Source organism: Globicephala melas, chromosome 6 (genome assembly GCF_963455315.2).
Source record: "Globicephala melas chromosome 6, mGloMel1.2, whole genome shotgun sequence".
NCBI lineage: Eukaryota > Metazoa > Chordata > Mammalia > Artiodactyla > Delphinidae > Globicephala > Globicephala melas.
In genome coordinates this window covers 36,335,192-36,359,125 of record NC_083319.1, presented here as the reverse complement: position 1 = coordinate 36,359,125, position 23,934 = coordinate 36,335,192, and the positions used below count along the sequence as shown (strand labels likewise).

Below are 23,934 nucleotides of genomic sequence, written 5' to 3'. Positions count from 1 at the left end.
TATATTCAACAACTTTCCTAAACTCTTTTAAATTCTTACAGTTTATATATTCTTTTGAGTGTTGTAGAAAATTATATCATCTATGGATGATAGTTTTGTTACTTCCTTTCCAGTTCTCATGCCTTTAATATCTTTTTATTACTGCACTTAGTAGTCCTAGCAGTATAGTAAGCATTCTTCTGTTCTTCCCAATTGTAGAATGATGCTTCTAATATTTTATCATTCAATATGATGTTTGTTCTCTCTTTTTCCCTCCTCTTTCCCCTTCCCCCTCCCTGTTCTCCTTTCCCTTATCCTTCTTTTCCCTCTTTCCCCTCTGTGCCCCCCGACCCCATATTTTTCAGATTAAGACCTTTTTTTCATCTAGTCCTGGTTTGCTAAGATTTGTTTAAAAATTATGAATCTCTGTTGCAGAAAAAAGGATAGAATTCATCTATTGAGATAATCATCTGGTTTTGTTCTTTCCATTTGTTAATGTAGTATATGTTATATTAATAGATTTGATGCTAAACCAATCTTGTATTCTTTAGATAAGCCCAGTTTGTCATGATGTATTACTATCTTTTTTTATACATTGCTGGGTTTAGTTTACTAACATTTTGTTTAGGTTTTTTGCTTCTATGTTCTTAAATAAGATTGGCCTATTATCTTCTTTCTTATATGATTTTTTTTCTTTTGAAAACTTTATTATTATTGATACATAAGTAGTACATAGATACATTCATCTTGTAAAAAATTCAAACAATATGGAACAGCTGAATAAAGAGTGAAAGCCTTTCTTCTCCTGTTCTTGCATCCCATCCCATCTTATAGTAATCGTATCTGATTGGCATTAAGATTGCCCATCCCATCTTATATTAATCGTATCTGATTGACATTAAGATTATAACTAGTCTTTGAAAATGACTTGGGACATATTCTTTCTTTTTTTTCCTCTGGAATGGTTTTTAAGAGCTATTAATTACATTTTCCTTGAATGTATGATAGAACTTATTATGTAACTATCTGGGCCTGGAATGTTTCTGTGAGAAGCTAGTCAACTACTGATTCAATTTCTTTTGTATTCATAGGACTACACAGTATTTCAATTTCTTTTCGTCAGTTTGGTGAATTTTGTTTTTCTAGTGTCCATTTCATACATGTTTTAAAATGTTTTGGCATAAAATCAACAGGAGGATATTATGATCTTGTTAATGTCTGTAGTATCTGTGTTTATGTCCCCCTTTTCATTGCTGAAGTGTATTTGTTTATTGCAGCTCTTTCATATTTTGGATCAGTCTTACCAGAGTTTTGTCAATTTTATTAGTCTTTTCAAAGAACCAACTTCTGGCCTTACTGATTCTATTATATTTTAGTTTCCATTTTGTTATTTTCTGCCTTTATTTTTCTATTAGACCAATCTTATTAAATTCTGTTGTTAAATCTTCTGCATCCATACTAATATTTTGTCTGCTTGACCCCTAAATTTATCTGCTTGAGAGTGGGATATGTTAAAAATCTTCTAATGGGATGGTAGTTTGTCATTTTCTTCTTGTAGTTCTATTTTTGCTTCATATGTATATGTACGAAGGTATATAATTAGCATACAAGTTTAGAATTTTTATTCTGGGGAATTGAACCTTTTATCATTTATAGTGATCCTCTTTATTACTAGTTATATGTTTCTCCTTGAAGTCTATTTGTTTCTCTGATATTAAGATAGCTATATTGATTTTTTTGGTTGTTATTTGCTTGGTTTATATTTTTTTATCTTTTTATTTTCAACCTTTCATGCCCTTATATTTTAGGTATCTTTTTTTTTTAAAGATTTTAAATGACTTTTTTGAAGTATAGTTGATTTACAATGTTGTGTTAATTTCTGCTGTACAGCAAAGTGATTCAGTTATACATACACACATTCTTTTTCAGATTCTTTTCCATTATGGTTTATCACAGGATATTGAATATAGTTCCCTGTGCTATACAGTAGGACCTTGTTGTTTATCCATTCTATATATAATAGTTTACATCTGCTAATCCCAAATTCCCAATCCATCCCTCCTCCACTCCCCCTAGGTATATCTCTTAAAAAACAGCATATAGCTAGATTTGGTATGCAAACTGAAAATCTTTGTCTTTCAAGTGAGAGCTTACCAAATTTACATTTATTTTGGTTACTAATGTTCTTATCATGTATGTGCTGTCTTATTTTGTGCTTTCTATTTGTCCCACTTTTTCTGTATTTTTTTCCTATATTTCTTGTTTCTTATGTCAATTTTTCCCTTCATTCCATTGGTTTCTGTTTTATTTTAATATTTACTCTAATCTTTTAACATGCTATTTAACTTAACCAAATAAAAAGTTAATCTGCATCTTTACTTTTCTTCTAAACATATGAAATCCTTAGAACACTAATCTCTGATCACCCTCTCTTAGATTACTAAATACTATCGATATGTAAGTATTTTAGCTATCTATTTTTTTTAGCTTTTCGTTTTGAAATCTGTGTATTCACAGAAAGTTACAAAAGTAGTAAACGGAGGTCTCTTGGACCTTTCACTCATTTTTCTCCACTAGTTACATCTTTTTTTTTTTTTGAAAAATGTATTTATTTTATTTATTTTATTTTTGGCTGCGTTGGGTCTTCATTGCTGCGCATGGGCTTTCTCTAATTGAGGTGAGCAGGGGCTACTCTTTGTTGCAGTGCGCGGGCTTCTCATTGCGGTGGCTTCTCTTGTTGCAGAGCACAGGCTCTAGGCGCATGGGCTTCAGTAGTTGTGGCACGTGGGCTCAGTAGTTGTGGCTCATGGATTCTAGAGTACAGGCTCAGTAGTTGTGGCGCATGGGCTTAGTTGCTCCACGGCATGTGGGATCTTCCTGGACTAGGGCTCGAACCCGTGTGCCCTGCATTGGCAGGTGGATTCTTAACCACTGCACCACCAGGGAAGCCCCAGTAGTTACATCTTGCATAACTGTGGTACAATTTGTTTTTAGCTCTATACATTTTTAACTTCATAAATTACATATTATTTTTAGAATGTATACTATCAGTATTTATTTGATTGACTCACATTTTCTTTTGTTCACTTACCCTTCTTCTTTTTTTTTTTTGCTGTACGTGGGCCTCTCACTGTTGTAGCCTCTCCAATTGCAGAGCACAGGCTCCGGATGTGCAGGTTCAGCGGCCATGGCTCACGGGCCCAGCCGCTCCGTGGCATGTGGGATCTTCCCATACCGGGGCACGGACCCATGTCCTGTGCATCAGCAGCCGGACTCTCAACCACTGCGCCACCGGGGAAGCCCTACTTACCCTTCTTATCTCGCAAAAGTTCATTCTAAAATTATGTTTCTTCTTCCTGGAGTACATCCTTTAAAAATTTCTTTAGTGGAAGTCACAATTTATGACAAACACTCTTTCTAAATTGGCTAAAATTGTCTTTATTTCACTTTCATTTTTAGAATGTAGTTTCCTTCTGTATTGATTTCTAGTTTATCAGTTATTTTACTCTCTGTAGTTTGAAGATATTATTCCACTGTCTTCTTGCTTCTGTTGTTACCATTGAGAAATCTCTGTCAGTCAGGTTCCTTTCTAGTTAGTCTTCGCCCTGGCTCTTTTTGGGATTTTCTCTTTGATTTTGGTGTTCTGCAGTCTCATTGTTAGGGTTACTGTCTCTGTGGGTAGTGTCCTCTAGAGTAGTACAGCCTAGTAAATACAGATATGGATTTCTTTTTATTTATCTTGTTTATGATTCATTGTGTTTCCTGTATTTGAGGATTTGTATCTTTAATCAATTTTGGAAAATTCCTTGAATAATTGCTGCTTTTTCATCGTCTTTATTATCTATCTCTGGAACTCAGAATAGGCATATGTTAGACCATTAAATTTCATTTTCTATTTATTTTAAACTGTCTTTCATATATCCCATATCTTTCTCTCTGGACTGCATTCTAGATCATTTCAGATTTATTTCACATTCACATTCTTTTTCTCATTTCTATTTAATCTGTTATTTGACCTGTCTATTGAATTTTTCATTTGTATCATTACGTTTTTTATTTCTAGAGATTTTTATTCTTTTTCAAAACTGCTTTAACATTCCTCTTTTCATGTTTTCAATTTCTTTCATTATTTTAAATATACGAACATATTTATATTCTCTACTTGGTAATTTCAGTATGACATCTTTATGGGTCTGATCCTTTTATTTTTTTCTGCTGACTTTTGCTCATGGTGTTTGTATCTTTTGGCATTTTTTTTTTTATAGGCTCATTTTTCTTGGAACTCTGTGCAAATGCTTCGAAGCTTGGATTAAGGGTTGAGGTCTTGGGTTGTGTTGGATTGAAGCTTTTCTTTCAGCTAGGAATTGTGTTTGCTTCTGTCACGTCACTTTCCTGGAACACAACCAGTTTAGGACTGGGACTACTTTAAATCAAATTCTAGGCTTGAAATTTCTGGGGATCATGCACGTAGTATGAATTTGGGTTCCAAACCTGTGTGAAGCCTGTCCTGTGGCTTCTTAAAAATTATGAAAGGAAACTCTTTTCTCCTCCAGAGCCATGGCCAGGACAGACACGTTTTCTTGCCGAGCTCTTTGCAGGGCAGGTTTATATTTAATTCACCCTTTCATTTTAGTTATACCCCCTCCTGGCTTTACATGGGAGCTTTGGCTCTAATTTAGCACCGTGGTGGGTCTAATCTACTCCTACTGTAGATTATACTAGAGAGTAGGTAGATGCCCTTAGGGCAGCGGACAGTTTCAGCCTTGATTACATCTCTGAATTCCTGCTCCTATTTTTAGTTTGGCCTCTGAGGATTTTCCTATCTTTTTTGCAAGCTCCACCATAAATTTAAAAGGATTAAAATATATTTTCTATCCAACATTTCTGTTACCGTATTTTAACATGGTTTTTCTGAGCCGGTCATTGACTAAACTTTTATTTCTTGTTACATATTAGAGACAAACTGGCAGTCTAGGTATGGGAAGCAATTCTTAGGGATTTATATGTGCCCATCCTGAATTGCCTAGAATCTGGGTATGTTTGATTAAATACGGCCTGAAACATGTTGAAAATTACCCGTCAATAGAACAGCCTAAAGTGATCTACATGTACTAAAGAGAACTGAATATACATTTTCAAATTTCCTGGTATTGCCCATAATATTCTTTTGATAGTGTTTCATTTTAATAAAAATGGTGCAAGGTAATTTGCAAATGATTAAGGCATGTTGTAAAGAAATTGACTTTTCTTCTTCAGTGTGCTTTATCCAGTAACTTTTATTTTCCAGTTTGCCAAGCATTGGACAGAGTCAAATGGTCTGGAATCTAAATCATTAACTCCAGTATTATGCACAGCATCTGTCAATAAATTAAAGAACAAAGAGAATGTATATACTCCTAAGTCTGCTGTAAAGAATGACGAGTGCTTTTCATTTCCTGAACCAAAGACTCCAGTTAATAAGAACCAGCATAAAAGAGAAATACTCACTACACCAAATCATTACAGTACACCTTCAAAAGGTATTTGCTGTGTAGATTAAGCAGTGGTAAAACATCTTGAAATTCCTTCTTCTTATCATGCTAAATAAACATATAGCAGGTCAGAAATGGCTAGCAATGCTCTCAGGGATTGCTAGGAGAAGCCAAGCTGCTTTTTAAGCATATGTTATTTGCATTAGTTGAAATGAAAGCATATTAATCACCTTCAAATTTTTTGTATACTCTCAGTATACCAAGATGAAAACTGTTTTGATAGATATTGTTGATCAATTTTATTTTCTTGTCCTTATGGAACCAGTGAGAGTAATGCTGTATGGTCATAGAGAGTAATGCTGTATGGTCAAACAAAACAAAACCCCCGATCTGTTTTTAAAAGCTTGGAATCTTATATTTATTATGAAGTGAATATTATTATCTCTAATTGGTGTACTTTTAGATCATGAACAAAAAGTTAACTAATGAGTAGTAACCAGATTTGTTAATGCAGGTTTGTCACAAACTATCTGGGATACAAATACCCTACTAGAATAAAACACCAAATTTTGGAATAGGGAATATAAAAATAACCAAAGGTTACAACCTCTTTAATAACTTTTGTCTGCTTTCACAGGGGACTATTCTCTTTGCCTGATAGGAGTTGAAAGGTCTATGAATTGAATTAACATCTCTCAGTAATATATTCATTAAAGGCATAAATACAGATTGACTTTTATTTATAGAAAGGAGAATCAGTAATCATGAAATATTATTTATGTGATCTATTTAGATTTTTCATATGATATTTATGATAAAATCATAAGCATGGCCTCAGTTTTACAGTGAAGAAAAAGAAGAGCCACACATGTAAAGCAAAATGATTTTGTTTTTATTATAAATCATCTGGAAATATTTCTTTAAAGAATTAGAGCCTTAACATCACTGGGCAAGTGATTACAATATTTCTGAGCCAATGAATGAGGTGATATATGCATTATTGATGGAGAATTGGAAACTATAGCATGTCAGCTACATATGGTTTGTGTTTGTTGTTTTTCTAATAGCTAGAAACCAGTGCCTGAAAGAGACCCCAGTTAAAATGCCGGTAAATTCAGCAGGAACAGAGAAGTTAATAACAGGTGTCATTAGCCCTGAGAGGCGGTAAGTGTTCAGTTTTATATAGTTTCTTTAGTATATGTAACCAGATTTCCTTTTTTCATATATGATAAACCCAATTAAGGTAAACCATCATGTAGATTCTGTCAGGGACTGTCTATATGAACGTGGTCTGTGGCCATTACTGAGGCTGTTGCCACTGCCTTTCTCAGGGTGCAATTGTGAGACTCATCAGCAGTACAACTGGCACCTTAACTTAAAATACAGTTCCTGTGCTGGGGCCCATCTCTCCCTACACTTCTGCCAGTGGAGTATAGACATCCACTAACAAACAGCAGTCACTCTAAAATATTAAAGATCCTAAAGGGTGCTTCAGATAAAGCCCATTCCTCTTGTACAAACAGGTCTGCAGCATAAGTGACCTTTCATTATCTTTTATAGCTATTTTTTTGAGCAGGCTCCATTTTGAGGATAATTGGGAGAATTAGAATGTGAACTAGATATTAGATGCTATGGCATTACTATTAATTTTCTTGATATCATGATGATATTGTGGTTATGTAGGAAGATGTCCTTATTCACTGATGATGTATGCTGAAGTGTTTCAGAGTAAAAGGTTGTGATATCTTTTTTTTTTTAAATATTCATTCATTCTGCGCCAGGTCTTAGTTGCAGCATGCGGACTCTTAGTTGCGGTGTGTGGACTCTTAGCTGTGGCATGCAGACTCTTAGTTGCAGCAGGTGAACTCATAGTTGCCGCATGCATGTGGGATCTGGTTCCCCAACCAAGGATTGAACCCAGGCCCCCTGCATTGGGAACGCGTAGTCTTGCCCACTGGATCACCAGGGAAGTCCCAAGGGTTGTGATATCTTCAGATGGATTACTTTGATGTACATATTTTTAATGTATTTATTATATATATGTAGAGAAAGCAAATGTGGCAAAATATTAACAATTGTTGACTCTAGAAGGATATGTCGATGGTTATTATACTTTTTGTTCAACTTTTCTATATATTTGACACTAAAAAAAAGGTAGGGGAAAAATAGTTTTGGCAGTTGACTTGGGGGAGAGGTGATGGCTACATTTCAGTGGAAGATGGCTTTTGTGCTCCCTGAGGAAGAGTAAGATGGCTTGGCCAGGCATACCTGAATGAGGTGCACCTAACAGCCAGGACAAATGCACCTCTGTGAGGGACCCAAAAGGCAGGAAGTCCAACTCTTACTCGTGGGTTCATTGTTTTTTTTTTAAGGTGTCGCTCAGTGGAACTCAACCTTAACCAAGTACATGTAGAGGATACTCCAAAAAGAAAAGGAACCAAAGTGTTTGGGAGCCTTGAGAAGGGGTTGGATAAGGTTATCACTGTGCTTACCAGGAGCAAAAGGAAGGGCTCGGCCAAAGATGGGCCAAGAAGACTAAAGGTAAGTGGACTGGAATTCTTTAATATGGATTTTGGAAGCTGACTGCTAACTGGACTACTTTTTTTTTTTTAAAGAAAAGTACTGAATGAATGAATTGATTAGTATTTTTAATTTATTTATTCACCCATTTAGCTAATACATATTTTTTGAGCACCTAAAATATACATTTTACTATGCAGTGGTCTTTGAGACTGCAGAGGTAAATTAGATACAGTTGCTCCTTTGGAGGAACAAATAACTAAAATTCAAATATTAAAGTTCATGTAGGGGGATTAATCACAGAGGCAAAAGAGGAGGTGGGGAAGCATGGGGCATATATAAGGAACTGCCTTAAGGATGGGGGCTTGAGGTCAGTTGTCCTATCTCTGGTACATAGGAGAGTCCCTGACACATGGGTACCTTTGTAGGCCCTCACGAAATATCTGAATGCATGGGAAGTTAATTTGAACTTTGAGTGTGGTGTGTGTGAGGAAAATAGCAACAGGTCAGGAAAATAGGCTGGCTAAGACGTTTGGACCTTACTTGACAGACCTATTATGTTTTTAGAGCATGTTTAATGTGTCAGTGGTGTGGACAGTATATTTGGTGGGGATAGGAAAAGAAAAAGAAGTGATTAGTAGATATAAAGTATTTCTTACTCCCTTGGATTCTCTCTGAGCATTCATTCAAACATCTAATGAGTGACATTTTTGTTTGAGGGAAGTAAGAGGTAAAGGGAAGAATAAGACACAGCTCATGTCTTTGAGGAACTCATAGAGTGGCAGTGAAAACAGGCAGGGATGTTGCTCTGATCCACGGAGCTTATTGCTGTAATAAAAACATGTTCCAAGAGGTGTGGGGCCCAAAGGAGGGAAGAGCAGGTGGTGGTGTTCCCCATGATTTGGGGACTGGGTCTGTGTTTAGATTTTGCACTGAGAGTCTCATTTTGAGTAAATCTGGGCAGGTTTGGGGGAAGAAAAATGCTGAGCTGCTGGGTGGAAGGGTGCTTCAGGGGAGAATGTTCTGAGATCCCATTTATGTCCTGTCTTAAAGTGAGAGAAGATAGGACTTCTCCATTAGTATTTGTTGCCTTGTTGAACTTACATAATGTACTGGAGTTTTATGTTGCATATGGCTGTTTATTAGGCACATTTTATCTTTTTATTCTAAGAGTTCTCTAGTTGGAGACAGTTGTGAGGTATTTCAAACCGTGATGTTGGGATTATGAAAATCATGGTGTCATTTCTCTGAAAATATTAAAGAAAATTAAGGAAACTTGTCCAATTATATACATTATTGAGAAGCTCGGTGGTTATCAAATACTAATAGATGATATTCTAAAAATGTCCACCAATGTAAATTATTCGGAACTTGAGTGCATTTTTCAGTAGGAACTGCTGTGATATTAGTTGGCTTTCTAGATATTTCCCAGTACTTCCAGGATGTAAGAGAAAAATCACAAGATTGGGAATGAGAAGCCTGGGTTGTAGCCTCAGCTTCATACCGTGTAGCTTGGATAAGTCATTTTATCTCTGACTATCTCAATTTTTTTATTTGTAAAAACTGGAGACAATGTCTATCCTGGCAGCTTCACAGAGCTGGGATATATAAATGAGACTGTATGAGATGTTATATTGCATATGAAATGCTTTCTAAATATAAGGTGTTCCAGTGTCGAGTATCATTATTATTGTCATTGTTGAGCATTTTAACCCCAATGTAGCAGAACCACAGTTGTGATTAGCATACACCTAAGATCTGAAGATTTATCTAACTTTGGATCTTTAACCCTTTCTAATGTTTTAAGTTTTTCAGAACTAAAGGACTTACTTTAGGAGATTATCCTCATTTTCCACCTAGTTCTTTTATTTATTTATTTATTTTTGGCTGCATTGGGTCTTTGTTGCTGCATGCGGGCTTTTTCTCCAGTTGTGGAGAGCGGGGGCTACTCTTCATTGTGGTGCGCGGGCTTCTCATTGCGGTGGCTTCTCTTTGTTGCGGAGCACAGGCTCTAGGCACGTGGGCTTCAGTAGTTGCAGCACGCGAGCTCAGTAGTTGTGGCTCGTGGGCTCTAGAGCGTAGGCTCAGTAGTTTTGGCGCACGGGCTTAGTTGCTCTGCAGCATGTGGTATCTTCCCAGACCAGGGCTCGAACCTGTGTCCCCTGCATTGGCAGGTGGATCCTTAACCACTGAGCCACCAGAGAAGTCCACACCTAGTTCTTTTTTTGTTTTGCGGTACGCGGGCCTCTCACTGTTGTGGCCTTTCTCGTTGAGGAGCACAGGCTCCAGACGCACAGGCTCAGCAGCCATGGCTCACGGGCCCAGCTACTCCGCAGCATGTGGGATCTTCCCGGACCGGGGCACGAACCCGTGTCCCCTGCATCGGCAGGCGGACTCTCAACCACTGCGCCACCAGGGAAGCCCCCACACCTCGTTCTTAAATTAAAAAATTAAAACTTACAGAAAAGTTAAAAGGATGGTACAAAGGGACTTCCTTGGCTGTTCAGTGGTTAAGACTCTGCACTTCCACTGCAGGGAGCACGGGTTTGATCCCTGGTTAGGGAACTAAGATCTCGCATGCTACACGGTGCGGCCAAAAAGAAAAAAAGATGGTACAAAGAACACCTTAATTTTTTAAGATAGCGAATCATATGTAGTTAAGCCCTCTTTGAGGAAGCAATCTATAAAAATCTGAAATTTAAATAGATAAAATAGGATTATTTCTTATTTTTACAAAGGAATCACTTGAATTGTGATTTGAAAGTGTTCAGTTTGTTATTATCTTGAAAAAGCCAATCTAATTTGGTGAAAAAGTCCTGGATTGGAAGCCAAGAGACAGAGGGGCCTGTCATAGCTGTGCCACTTGTTCCTTTTATAACTTGAAGCTGAGGTTCCTGAACTCTAGTCATTTGACAGTCACATTCATGTCGGCATATCAGCATATCATCTGCACTGTTATTTATCTGGTACTTTCTTTATATGATGCATTTTAAAAGCAGATTTATAGAGGTATAATTGACATACAATAATCTGCATATATTAAAAATGTACAATTAATATACTTTGGCATTATATATGTACCTGTGAAACCACCACCACAATCAAGATGACTTTATTTATTTATTTATCTATCTATTTATTTATTTTTGGTTGTGTTGGGTCTTTATTGCTGTGCGCGGGCTTTCTCTAGTTGCGGTGAGCGGGGGCTACTCTTTGTTGCGGTGCACGGGCTTCTCATTGCGGTGGCTTCTCTTGTTGCGGAGCACAGGCTCTAGGTGCGCGGACTTCAGTAGTTGTGGCACGTGGGCTCAGTAGTTGTGGCTCCCGGGCTCTAGAGTGCAGGCTCAGTAGTTGTGGCGCGCGGGTTTAGTTGCTCTGCGGCATGTGGGATCTTCCCGGACCAGGGCTCGAACCCATGTCCTTTGCATTGGCAGGCAGATTCTTAACCACTGCCCCACCAGGGAAGCCCCAAGATGACTAACTTTAAAAACTTGTATTTATTTAAAAGGAAACCATATGTCATTAGTTTTTCTAATCATATTTTGCTAAATCTGATTGGAACAAATATATAAAATTAAAATAAAAGTATTTATCCATGTACCACTTAGAGTTATATTGTATAACTCCAGTTGTTATTTTTATCACATTTTGAAAAACCCCATCTTAAGAAACTTATAGCTCTTCTTTAGGTCATAGGTTCTTAAAGTGAAAAGTAAGATAGTTGGGTCTTTTCTAACCTCAGCATTTTGTTATTTATAAAAAGAACTGAAATCTGAAAGACATAGAAAGTATAATTTTGTTTGACAGTGAAGATACTGCTAGAAAGGTAGGGATTTTTTTCTGTCTCCAGAACCTATTAAAACAGTGCCTGGGGAAGTTCCCTGGTGGTCTAGTGGTTAGGATTCTGGGCTTTCACTGTGGCCCGGATTCAGTCCCTGGTGGGGGAACTGAGATCCCCCGTAAGCCTCATGGTGTGGCCAAAATATAATAATAATAATAATTTTAAAAATCAAAATTAAAAAATAAAACAGTGCCTGGCACCTAGTAAGCCGTCAATAAATAGTTGTTGAATGAATGGATGGATAGATTCTAATTAAGAATGAAGTTATTTCTGGACTTCCCTGGTGGCAATGGTTAAGAATCTGCCTGCCAATGCAGGGGACACGGGTTCAAGCCCTGGTGCGGGAAGATCCCACATGCTGTGGGGCAACTAAGCCCGTGCACCACAGCTACTGAGCCTGCGCTCTAGAGCCTGTGAGCCACAACTAATGAGCCCGCGTGCCACAACTAGTGAAGCCCACATGCCTAGGGTCCATGCTCTGCAACAAAGAGAAGCCACCACAATGAGAAGTCCGCACACCATAACAAAGAGTAGCCCCCGCTTGCTGCAACTAGAGAAAGCCCGTGCGCAGCAGCGAAGACCCAGCTCATCCAAAAATTAATTAATTAATTAATTAAAAAAAATTTTTCTGAGAATTATGCTGTTAGTGAATGAGAAAAAATAACTTGACATTACTTTTTTAAAGGGATACTTGTTATATTCATTCCTTCGTAGAATTGTCGTAGAATCACCTCCTGGGATTCTGTAAAATTCCTTAAATGATCAAGAAAGAATTAAGGAAACACATGCAACTATATACAAGTGAAATTTTCTAGGGCATTTTTTTTCTCACAGTTTACATTTCAGGAGTCTTTATCACCGCGTAGGAAGGGGGAAATAGGTAGAGCTCAAAGAGATAGACGTTATTTAATATTTATTTACTTATTAAAAAATTGGTAGGAGAGGAAGATGCAAAGATAAAAAGGGTGATATGGATGCACTTATTAATAAATGTGATTTCTCCAAGCTTTCCCAGTGCCATCTCAATCCAACTTACCAAGAGTTGGTTGTAAATTCTTTCAGTGTTTTTCTTGAAGTATTTCCACTTGAAATGGTACTATGTTGAGGAGTTTGGGAGCTCTAAATGAGGTAGGATGGTCTTTGTGTTGATGTAAAGATTTACTTCTTAACCCCTTCTTTTTCTTTTTTAAGCCTCACTATAACGTGACTACAACCAGATTAGTGAATCCAGATCAACTCTTGAATGAAATAATGTCTATTCTTCCAAAGAAGCACGTTGACTTTGTACAAAAGGGGTAAGAAGCACACTTGGATCTATTACTTGACGTCTTTTGAACTTTGAGAAAACAGAGGTTGATTCCCCTCCCAACCTATGTTTTTAATATAATTAAAAAATTATAAATTGTTTAACATAATTAAAAAATATATTTCTCTTGCCTCATTTTTCCAAAAAGCTTTTTATGTTAGTGTCTGTGTTCATAATTTATTCTCTTTTGTTTTATATGAGCTATAGAAGTTTTTTGGGGTTTTTTTTGCGGTACGTGGGCCTCTTACTGTTGTGGCCTCTCCCGTTGCGGAGCACAGGCTTCGGACGCACAGGCTCAGTGGCCATGGCTCACGGGCCCAGCTGCTCCACGGCATGTGGGATCTTCCCGGACCGGGCACGAACCCGTGTCCCCTGCATCGGCAGGCGGACTCTCAACCACTGCGCTACCAGGGAAGCCCAGCTATAGAAGTTTTTTAAGTGCCCATATTATCACCACTTTCAAAGTTAGACTTTTCAAAATAGGAAAATCTGAACTTGTTCCAGTTTCTTTTGCATCTTCTATTTTTCTTTGATGTTCTGCTTTACAATAATATTTATAAGTTGTAATCTAAATTTATGAGACACCTCAAACAAATCAAGGATACATATAGACTCCTTCTCTTTATGACGTTCTATGTGACAGAACTGGTTTTCAGTACTTTAGAAAATTATTTCACCTTAGCTGTTTCCCACTGTTCAGTGAACTGCCATCAAAGCCTCCTTGGTCACAATCTCATGGTCTGGACAGCCAGACCTCTTCTGGTTGCTTAAGATGTTCATATTTCTAAACATTTCCACTTAGTTATGTCTCTTTAAAATTTCATTATTAAAGCACTAACAAGAAGAGCCACTGATGGATTAACAAAAACATTTAATTGGAACAGTCAGTATAGAGTAAGATTTCAAGAAACAATCTTTTGCAAAAGTAATTTTACTTTTCATTATCTCTAAATGTTGGCAAGCACTCTTATGTGAACCCTGGCTTTCTTCTTTAGGTATCACTATATCACATCTAACTCTGACCTGTTCTTCATGCTTGGGGTTTATGCACAGCGTTAGAACCTCTCGCCAAATCTGTGTTAGAAAACTTTTGATTATTTTTCCTTCAGCGTATGATCTATCAGATCGGTAACTGGCTATTCACCAGTAATCTGTTCCTCGAACTTCCTGATCCACCTGAAGATCTGCCTTTATCCTTCTTTTTTCTTTTTACCTTCTCTGTTTGTTTTTACCTTCTTTGTGACAAAGCAGAATAACAAAAGCTAAATTTTTCAGTGGTGTGGTGTCCCTAATCTAGGTTATATTCCATTACTATCTTCTTCCAATGAGGAAAATTCACTTTTTATCTTTGATATGACTAAATTGCTCTATGCTTCATCTTCCCATCAGGAACCTTAACTACAGGGTTTACCTTAATGGCATTTCTGATAGCAACTGCTTATTTTTAATAGATCAAGCCCCAAAGGACATAACTCAGTTAGTAAGAAAAAGAATGATATTTTAATACACCTTGTAATACATAACAGATGCAAGTAATTTCTCCCCATTTATGTGGAACAGTGCCTAATCGTGTGCCCCTAAATATTTAGGGAACTGAAATTTAGAATTGATCCTATTGTTTACTGTTTGTATTTATCTATTGAAGATCAGTAAGACAATTAAATAAAACTAAAATATAATGTAAACAAATTAAAAGTTGATTTACATGAATTCAATTTATGCAACTTTGCAGGAACCATACCTATTTCTTAAGACATGTGGAAGGCTTCATATAGACAGGGCCTTTCCGTTATCAGAGTAGTTCATGTGGCAGTTCTAATTATATATGCCATATGTTTCAGCCATGGGAATGTACTGTCTCATTGGACTTTCTTTTATAACTCTGCCCTAAAGTGTTGTAATGATCATAACCTCTTATTACTGTTAGAAAAACCTCAGAAACATGTGTCCTACCTACAGGTTGTTGGCTTCAGCTTTATTTACATGAAAGACAGAAGTTTCTGATGAAGTGCACAAAATAAAATATTCTTAATCTTCCCTCTGCTTTCTTTTGTTGTGAACATTGTGGAAATGGCCTAATGTTCACAGATTACACCATTGAAAGACTTGCTTAAAGGATGCCGGAAGATTTCTTGAACATGAATGGCATGTATAGCTATGAAAAAAGGGCTTTTCTTTGGAGCAAGGGAGAGTTCTGGTAAAGCCTTTTCATCTGTATTCTTTTTTGAGATCCTGGTTAGCTTTTGGGAAAACACCAGTCATACTCCATCACTAAAGCATATCTAGGTCATCTGGAAACTGTAAGCAGGACTATATTGCTTAATACGAAATAATGGTTCATTTTCCCCACTGGCCTCCTAGAGGCTTATAGAAATCTCTTGTATTATACAGAATATTCATGGTTCTCCTGCTAACTGGCTTCTTATCTTGTTTTTCACAGCTATACACTGAAGTGTCAAACACAGTCAGATTTTGGCAAAGTGACAATGCAGTTTGAGCTAGAAGTGTGCCAGCTTCAAAAACCCGACGTGGTGGGTATCAGGAGGCAGCGGCTTAAGGGTGATGCCTGGGTTTACAAGAGATTAGTGGAAGACATCCTGTCTAGCTGCAAGGTTTAATTGATGAATGGTTTCCATCCTGCCTGATGAGTATGGGTGTGATACAGCCTACATGGAGCCTGGTGTGATGGGTTTGATTTTTAAAGTCCTCTGGAACTGCGAACTCGTTTCTAAAGAGCTATTTTAAAGACCAATATCTTTTTGTTTTTAAACAAAAGATATTATTTCGTGGATGAATCTAAGGCAAGCCTCTCTGTCATTATCTCTTACTGTCTTTTTTAATCATGTGCTTTGTATATTAATAACTGTTGACTTTCTTAGATTCACTTCCATACATGAGTGTAAGCTCTTAACTATGTCTCCTTTTAATGTGTAATTTCTTTCTGAAATAAAACCGTTTGTGAATATTAGCAGGCTTCTCCTCTTCTTTGTATTTGATTTTGATTCAAATAAAACCTCAAATGGCTTCTTGACTATTAAGTAGAGACTATTTGGGGTATGTTTTATCTGTTATCAAATATGCCTTGGGTAGAAAAACAGATAAGAATTCATTTGCATAATTTTTTCCTGTCTCTGATTTAAGTAGGATTTATTGAGATCGTTAACTAAGTCACAGCTGTGGTTACCGGAGTTAAACAACACATTTAATATGTTGAATAAAAGAGTATTGACTTCAGTATGTATGTTCGGTCAACAATGATAACTATCTGGACTACGAACCCCCACGAAATGTTACTTTATAGTAATTTTCCATTAAGTCTCAGCGTTGGCCTCAAATTTGTATTTTTATTTCACTTTATTGGTCTCTAAAGGCCGGCGCTCAAGTTACATTTGTATGGATTTTACCAATTAAACTAGTTGGAGAAAAAATAGCACTGTTTCTAGTTAGTAGTGAGGGAATGTTTTGTCATTCATTTATTCAGTAAACGTTTACTAAGTTTTTACAAGCGTTGGGTTCTAGGGCTGAAGATGATGCTGTCTAGTAAACTCAAGGAGTTCAGAGTCTATTTGCAAGACAGATACATCAACCAGTATTTATAGCAGAGAGGGCATGATCAGCTTTGTCTGGAGGAGTAAGGGGTGATTTCTTGAAGGAAACAGTATTTGGTCTTGAAGGATATGTAAGAGAAAGAGAAGACAGAGTGTGACATTCTTGGCAGCACGAATGGTATGTGCAAAGGCATGGAATTACAAAATGGCTTTGTGTGTTCAGGGTGGAGGCAGAAGGTGGTGCAGGGGAAAATAGCAGGAGATGAGAGTTGAAAATTTAGCTGGAAGTAAGTGATGCAAAACTTGAAGGAACTTGAAGGCTCCACTAAACTGTTTGGGTAAAGGAGAACTGTCAAGGGGTTTAAATTTTTTTATAACAGCTTTACTGAAATATAATTCACATACTATAAAATTACCCCTTTAAAGTGTACAATTCAGTGGGTTTTAGTATATTCACATTTGTGCAAGCATCACCACAATCTAATTTGAGAACATTTTCACCAGCTGAAAGAGAAACCCTATACCCATCAGTGGTCACTCCCAGTTCCTCCCCCCACACCAGCCCCTAGCAACCACTAATCTACTTTCTGCCTTTATGGATTGACTGCTCTGGACATTTCGTATAAATGGAATCATATAATATTTGGCCTTTTGAGTCTGGCTTCTTTCAGCTTAGCATAATATTTTCAAGATTGATCATGTTGTAGCGTATTTTAGTACTTCATTCTGTTTTACTGCTGAATGATATTCCATTGTATGGATATATCACATTGTATTTATCCATTTATCAGTTTATGGATATTTGGGTTGCTTCTACTTCTTGGCTATTATGAATAATGGTGCTATGGATATTTGTGTACAAATTTTTGTGTGGATGTAGGTGTTCAGTTCTCTAGTGTGTATACCTAGGGGTGGAATTTCTGAATCATCTAACATTTTGAGAAACTGACAAACTGCTTACCATTTTATGATCCCACCAGCAATGTATGAGGGTTCTAATTTTTCCACATTCTCTCTAACCTTTGTTATTGTCTGTCTTTTTTAGTTTAGTCCTGTGAAGTGGTATGAAGTGGTATCTCATTGTGGTTTTGATTTTCTCTTCCCTAATGAATAATGATGTTGAACATCTTTTCCTGTGCCTGTTGGTCATTTGTACATCTTTTTTGGAGAAATATCTATTTTGAGCCTTTGCCCATTTTTAATTGGGTTGTCTTTTTATTGTTGAGTTGTAAGAATTATATAGTTCTAGATATAAGTCCCTTATCAGATACATTATTTGTAATTTTCTCATTGTGTATGTTGTCTTTTTACTTTCTTGATGGTGTCTTTTGAAGAACAAAAGTTTAAAATTTTCTAAAGTCCAATTTATCTGTTTTTATAAGATATAAGAGAAAATCACTCTTCTATTCCTTCAGCAGATGGCATGGTCTGGAACAGTGATTCTTAAAAACTTTTGACCATGAACCATAGGAAGAAGCACATTTTACTTTGGGATCTATCACATAAACATATTTATAAAACACTGCTTAACCTTAATATAAGAGATACTATTTTCTATTCTATTTTCTCTTTTAAACATGCAGTCTGACAATTGCAATCCTTAATCCTTTTTAGTATATTTACTTTAAAATTTTTTTTAAATTAAAGATCTTTTTTGGGGATCAATTCAGTCTAGAAATGCTGTTATTAATTCTGCCACCCATAGACTGGATCAACTAAAAATAGGTTCCCTGACTGCTATTTAGGGTAAATCTTGCTTTTCTTTAAGGAAAATGTTAATGGTTGCCGTATCATCTAAAAATCTATCACTTAGCTCTAATTCTTTAGAACCATTTGGAAAATTAAAGGGATGTGAGTTAATTAAATGAGGCTGGGTTAGTTCTTAAGAGGCAAATATGGTTTAGATTGTTGACACTAAACTAAATCTGCATAGTTGTAAGTCGGCTCCATTCTCCATTGTCCAGCCACACCTGGGCTTCTTTACAGGGCATATGTGAATCTTATGTCCAGAGGAAGGCAGTCTGAAAGAATGATGAGGGAATTTGTAAAGAATTGTTGAAGGAATTGGGAGTTTGGAACCTGGAGGACTCCCAAAGGGAGAGTATGGGTCTTGTTTTGGTGAGAATAGCAGGCAAAGACAGTCCAGTGAAGAGTTGGAGATAGAGGTCATATCTTATTCATCTTTGTGTCCCCAGCATGTAGTAGTGTCTGAAACATAGTAGGGACTCAGTATATACTTATCAACTCGAACCATATTGGACTTTTTTTTTTTTTTTTAATTTTTGACCACACCGTGTGACATGTGGGATCTTAGTTCCCTGACCAAGGATTGAACCCATGCCCCCTGCAGTGGAAGTGTGGAGTCTTAACCACTGGACCGCCAGGGAAGTCCTTGAACCATATTGAACTTAAGCTCACAATAAAGAGCTTTCAGAAAAACTCCAAGCTACATGACAAGAGAAAGGACACTTAGACATGGAGTGGTTTCCCTGTCATTGGAGGTGTTTAGACATGTTGGACAACCATTTGTGGGATAGGTCATAGAAGGGATTTAAGTACTGAGCTGAACCAATAGTCCTGAAGCTCCTGTGTGCTTTAGCATCTGAGGTCCAGTAACATCGTGGAAGACGATCAGTTGTTTGGATGATGGGAGTAGAGTGACCCCAGAAGCTTTTGCAACAGCAATGTAGGTAATTTTGAATATTTTGGAAGTTGGGAATGATAGAATGGTGAATGAATCACAGGAGCAATAAAAGATTGTGTTTGTTAGCTGCGATAGGGAGAAATAAAGCAATGATCATAGTAGCTGTCAGGTATTGAGTGCCCACTGTGTGCCAGATACTGTGCTGGATGATTTGTATCAGGGGTCAGCAAACTATGGCTTGTGGGCCACCTGCAGCCTTTTCTGGTAAAGTTTTATGGGAGCACAGCCAATATCAAATAGCTCATAATGTCTATTTTTGTGCTTCAGTGGCAGGGTTGAGTAGTCTTGACAATGTATGACTGGCAAAACAGAAAGTACTTACTATCATAAAGTATTGAAAGAAGAAGTTTGCTGACCCCTGATTTAGATCTATGTTTTCAAATCATCATAACATATATTATACACATTAACTCATTTATCTTTATACCAACTCTGCAAGGGAGGTAGTATCCTTTTCACAGGGGAGAATGCTGAGGCTCAGAAAGACAAAGTAATAACTCTCTCCAGGTTGTAAAACTTTTAAGTGCATTGGATTTGAACCAGGAATGACAGGCTCCAAAGCCCATGTTCTTTCCTATACTAGAAATAGAGGTAATACCTCTCTCCTGAAATTGTACCATATCGGAAAGCATGATTATATATGATACTTATTAGATTGCTCTTTTATAGCAGCAATCTTACACAAACTGGTTAAGACATAGGAAAACTTCACTAATTCAGACCTTATTACAGTGTAATTTACTACAGTTGAGTGTGTTATGTGATTCTTTTTAGTAAAAATAGCAAGTTCAAAGTGTCTTCCTCTGAGTAAGGAGAGTACAGTCTACTAAGGGAGTAAGAATTGAAAGACTTTCAGCTTCTGGATTCCACAGTGATTTCATGCATTTTAAAAGCTTATTTTTATGATTATGATTATTATGTAATACAGGCCTACAGAATTATATATTTAAAAGCCTTTCTTGTAGAGTAGGATCCACTTCTTTCCTTTTCTAATTTCTAGAGGCTGCGTGCATTTCTCAGCTCATGGTCTTCATCCTCCATCTTCAAACAAAGATGATCACACTGGACCCACCCAGATAATGCAGGATTGTTTTCCTATTATAAGACCAGATTTTGCCAACTTTAATTTTGTCTGCAAGCTTAATTCTCCTTTTAATATCTCATTTTCATATATCCCAGGAATTAGGTTGCAATGTCTTTGGTCAGGGGACATTCTTCTGCCTATCACAATGGTCATCTGATTTTTGACAAAAAAGCCAGGACAATTTGATGGGGGAAGAACAGCATTTTCAACAAATGGTGCTCAGATAACTGGATATCCACATGTAAAATTGAAGTTGGACCCCCTACCTCACAACATATAAAAAATTAACTTTAGAGACCTAAATGTAAAAGCTAAAATGATAAAAATTCTTGGAAAAACATACAGGATTAAATGTGACCTTGGATTAGGCAATGAGTACTTAGATATGACATGAAAAGCACAAGCAACAAGAGGAAAAATAGATACATTGGACTTCACCAAAATTAAAAACTTGTGCTTCACAGGACACCATCAACAAAGTGAAATGACAACCCACAGAATGGGAGAAAATATTTGCTAAACACCCATCTGATAAATGACTTGTATCCAAAATATAAAAGAATTCTTAAAAGTCAACCATAAGGGCTTCCCTGGTGGCGCAGTGGTTGAGAGTCCGCCTGCTGATGCAGGGGACACGGGTTCGTGCCCCGGTCCAGGAGGATCCCACATGCCGCGGAGCGGGTGGGCCCGTGAGCCATGGCCGCTGAGCCTGCGCGTCCGGAGCCTGTGCTCCGCAACGGGAGAGGCCACAACAGTGAGAGGCCCATGTACCGCAAAAAAAAAAAGAAAGGGTGAAAGATATAAATAGATGCTTCATCAAAGAAGATGGCAAATAAATGTATGACAAGGTGCTCAACATCATTTGTCACTGGAGAATTTCTAATTACAACAAGATACACTATACACCTATTGGAATGGCTAAAATCCAAGAAACTGTAAATATCAAATATTGGCAAGGATGTGGAGCAACAGGAACTCATTCGTTGCTGGTAGAAATGCAAAATGGTACATTCACTTTGGAAGACATTTTGACAGTTTCTTACAAAACTAAACATAATCTCACTATATAACCTAGTAACTGTGCTCCTAGGTCTTTACCCAAATGATTTGAAACTTAGGTCCACACAAAAACCTGCACGTGAATGGTGTTATACCAGCTTTATTCATAATTGCCCCAAATTGGAAGTCACAAAAATGTCCTTTAATATGTGACTGGATAAAGAAGCTGTAGTACATCCATACAAAGGAAGAATATTCAGCAATAAAAAGAAGTGAGCTGTCAAGCCATGAAAAGACATGGAGGAACATTAAATGCATATTACTAAGTGAAAGGAATCAGTCTGAAGAGACTACTGTATGGTTACAATTATATGACATTCTGGAAAAGGCAAAACTATGGAGACATTAAAAAGATCAGTGGCTGGTTGCTAATGGGATGGGAAGGAGTGTTGAATAGGAAATTTTTAGGGTAGTAAAACTATTGTGTGATACTGTAATGTTGGGTACATAATATTATGCATTTGTCAAAATCTATAGAAATTTAAAGCACAATGAGTAAATATTAGTTGTCTTAGTCTATTCAGGCTGCTGTAGCAATGTACTATAGAGTGGGTGGCTTAAACAACATTTATTTCTCACAGTTCTGGAGACTGAGAAGTCCAGGATCAAGGTGTTGGCAGATGCTTGCTTCCTGGTTCAGAGATGGTTGTCTTCTTGTTGTGACCTCACGTGCTGGAAGGAGTGAGTGAGTTCTCTGGGGTCTCTTTTTTGGGGGGAGGGTGTTCTCTTTTGTAAAAGCATTAATTCCATCCATGAGGGCTTCATCCTTGTGACATAATCACCTTCCAAAGGCCCCACCTCCAAATATCATCACATTGGGGATTAGGTTTCAACATATGAATTGGGGGGGTGAGGGACAGACACAAAACCTTCAGTCTATAGCATTACTATAATACGAATTTTTAAAAAATCATTTAGAAGATGGGATATCACAGGAAGAAATGTATACTGTGACAAGAGAATCTAACTATTACAAATGTATGAAACAACCTCACTAAAGGGAGTGGGGGAAAAGGTGCTGACTTAAGTAACTTTGGAAATGAGAAAAGTGTGTAAGACTCAATGCAAAAGGAACCACACATAAACACTGTACTCTAGATGATAACGTTGTTTCCCATGGGCATACAGTTCAACACTTCTGATACTTGTATACTAACACTGAAGTAAATGGATTTTGGGTGGTGGAAGCCAGATTTCTCACTGTTGGAGTGGGGATTTACAGATAAACAAGGGAAGGAGGCTAAAATGATCCATGTGGTGTTTACCTTAATATAGATACAGATGGTTTCATATAGAAATATATAAAGCTATGTATAATTACACAAGTTCATATTTGCACATAATATTTCTTTGTCCTGTCAGCTGAGAAGGTCTCAAAGACACTACGACAGCAATAAGCAGATGGATGCTCAGATCTTAGTTCCTAATACCATTCTCTAGTAAAAGGCACCAGGGCTTCTTGGAGAATTGGCTAATTCTAGGACTGGGGCTGGAAATAAGCAAGATGAATCTTGATCATCTCTTAGTGCCAGAAAGTAGGGAAGTGCTAACAACGACAATAACACTCACACTGATGGGGGTGTCATTAAGTGGAACAGTTGGGGTTGTTGGCAGATTTTAAAACACTTAAGATGTTTGAAATAGCAGTTACTGTAAAAGCTCTGTTATATCCTAGCTGGGAGACTTTGAGCAATTGCTTGGCCTCTGAAAGCTTCAGGTTCTCAGCTGTAAAACAGAAAAAATAATGCCCTCTTCAGAGGGTGGTTGCAAGAATTGTTAGAATATATGTGCAACTCAGCACAGGGTCCGCCCCAAGGGTCCGCAGACAAACTTCAGTGTCTTCCTCACTGGACTCTATGTAGAGTGGCTTTGCCAAAACACAGATCTGATGTGTATGCCTGGCCCTAGTCCCTCCACTACCAAACTTAATGCCCCCAAATGATTAGCCAGTTGATCCCATGCCATTTATTGAATATTTAGTCATTTTTTTAAAACATCTTTATTGGAGTACAATTGCTTTACAGTGGTGTGTTAGTTTCTGCTTTGTAACAAAGTGAATCAGCTATACATATACATATATCCCCATATCTCCTCCCTCTTGCATCTCCCTCCCACCCTCCCTATCCCACCCCTCTAGGTGGGCACAAAGCACCGAGCTGATCTCCCTGTGCTATGTGGCTGCTTCCCACTAGCTAGCTATTTTACATTTGTAGTAAATGTAGTAGTAGTTTGTAGTAGTGTATATATGTCAATGCCACTCTCTCACTTTGCCCCGGCTTACCCTTCCCCCTCCCCGTGTCCTCAAGTACATTCTCTACGTCTGCGTCTTTATTATTTAGTCTTTTTTTTTTTTTTTTTTTGCGGTACACGGGCCTCTCACTGTTGTGGCCTCTCCCACTGCGGAGCACAGGCTCTGGACGTG

At 37.4% G+C, this 23,934-nt stretch overlaps 1 protein-coding gene across 7 annotated transcripts in view; it reads left to right on the top strand.

Moving 5' to 3' along the window:
* The window catches only part of MELK (maternal embryonic leucine zipper kinase), a 70,438-nt gene extending 54,703 nt beyond the window's left edge, over positions 1 to 15,735 (top strand). For all 7 annotated transcript variants that reach the window (XM_060299962.1, XM_060299960.1, XM_030884260.2 and 4 more), the window contains 5 exons: positions 5,267 to 5,498; positions 6,518 to 6,614; positions 7,823 to 7,991; positions 13,003 to 13,106; positions 15,558 to 15,735. In XM_060299962.1, the coding sequence (XP_060155945.1) occupies positions 5,267 to 5,498; positions 6,518 to 6,614; positions 7,823 to 7,991; positions 13,003 to 13,106; positions 15,558 to 15,735 (780 nt within the window). The remainder of the gene's footprint in view (positions 1 to 5,266; positions 5,499 to 6,517; positions 6,615 to 7,822; positions 7,992 to 13,002; positions 13,107 to 15,557) is intronic.
* Positions 15,736 to 23,934: the final 8,199 nt, after the last annotated feature.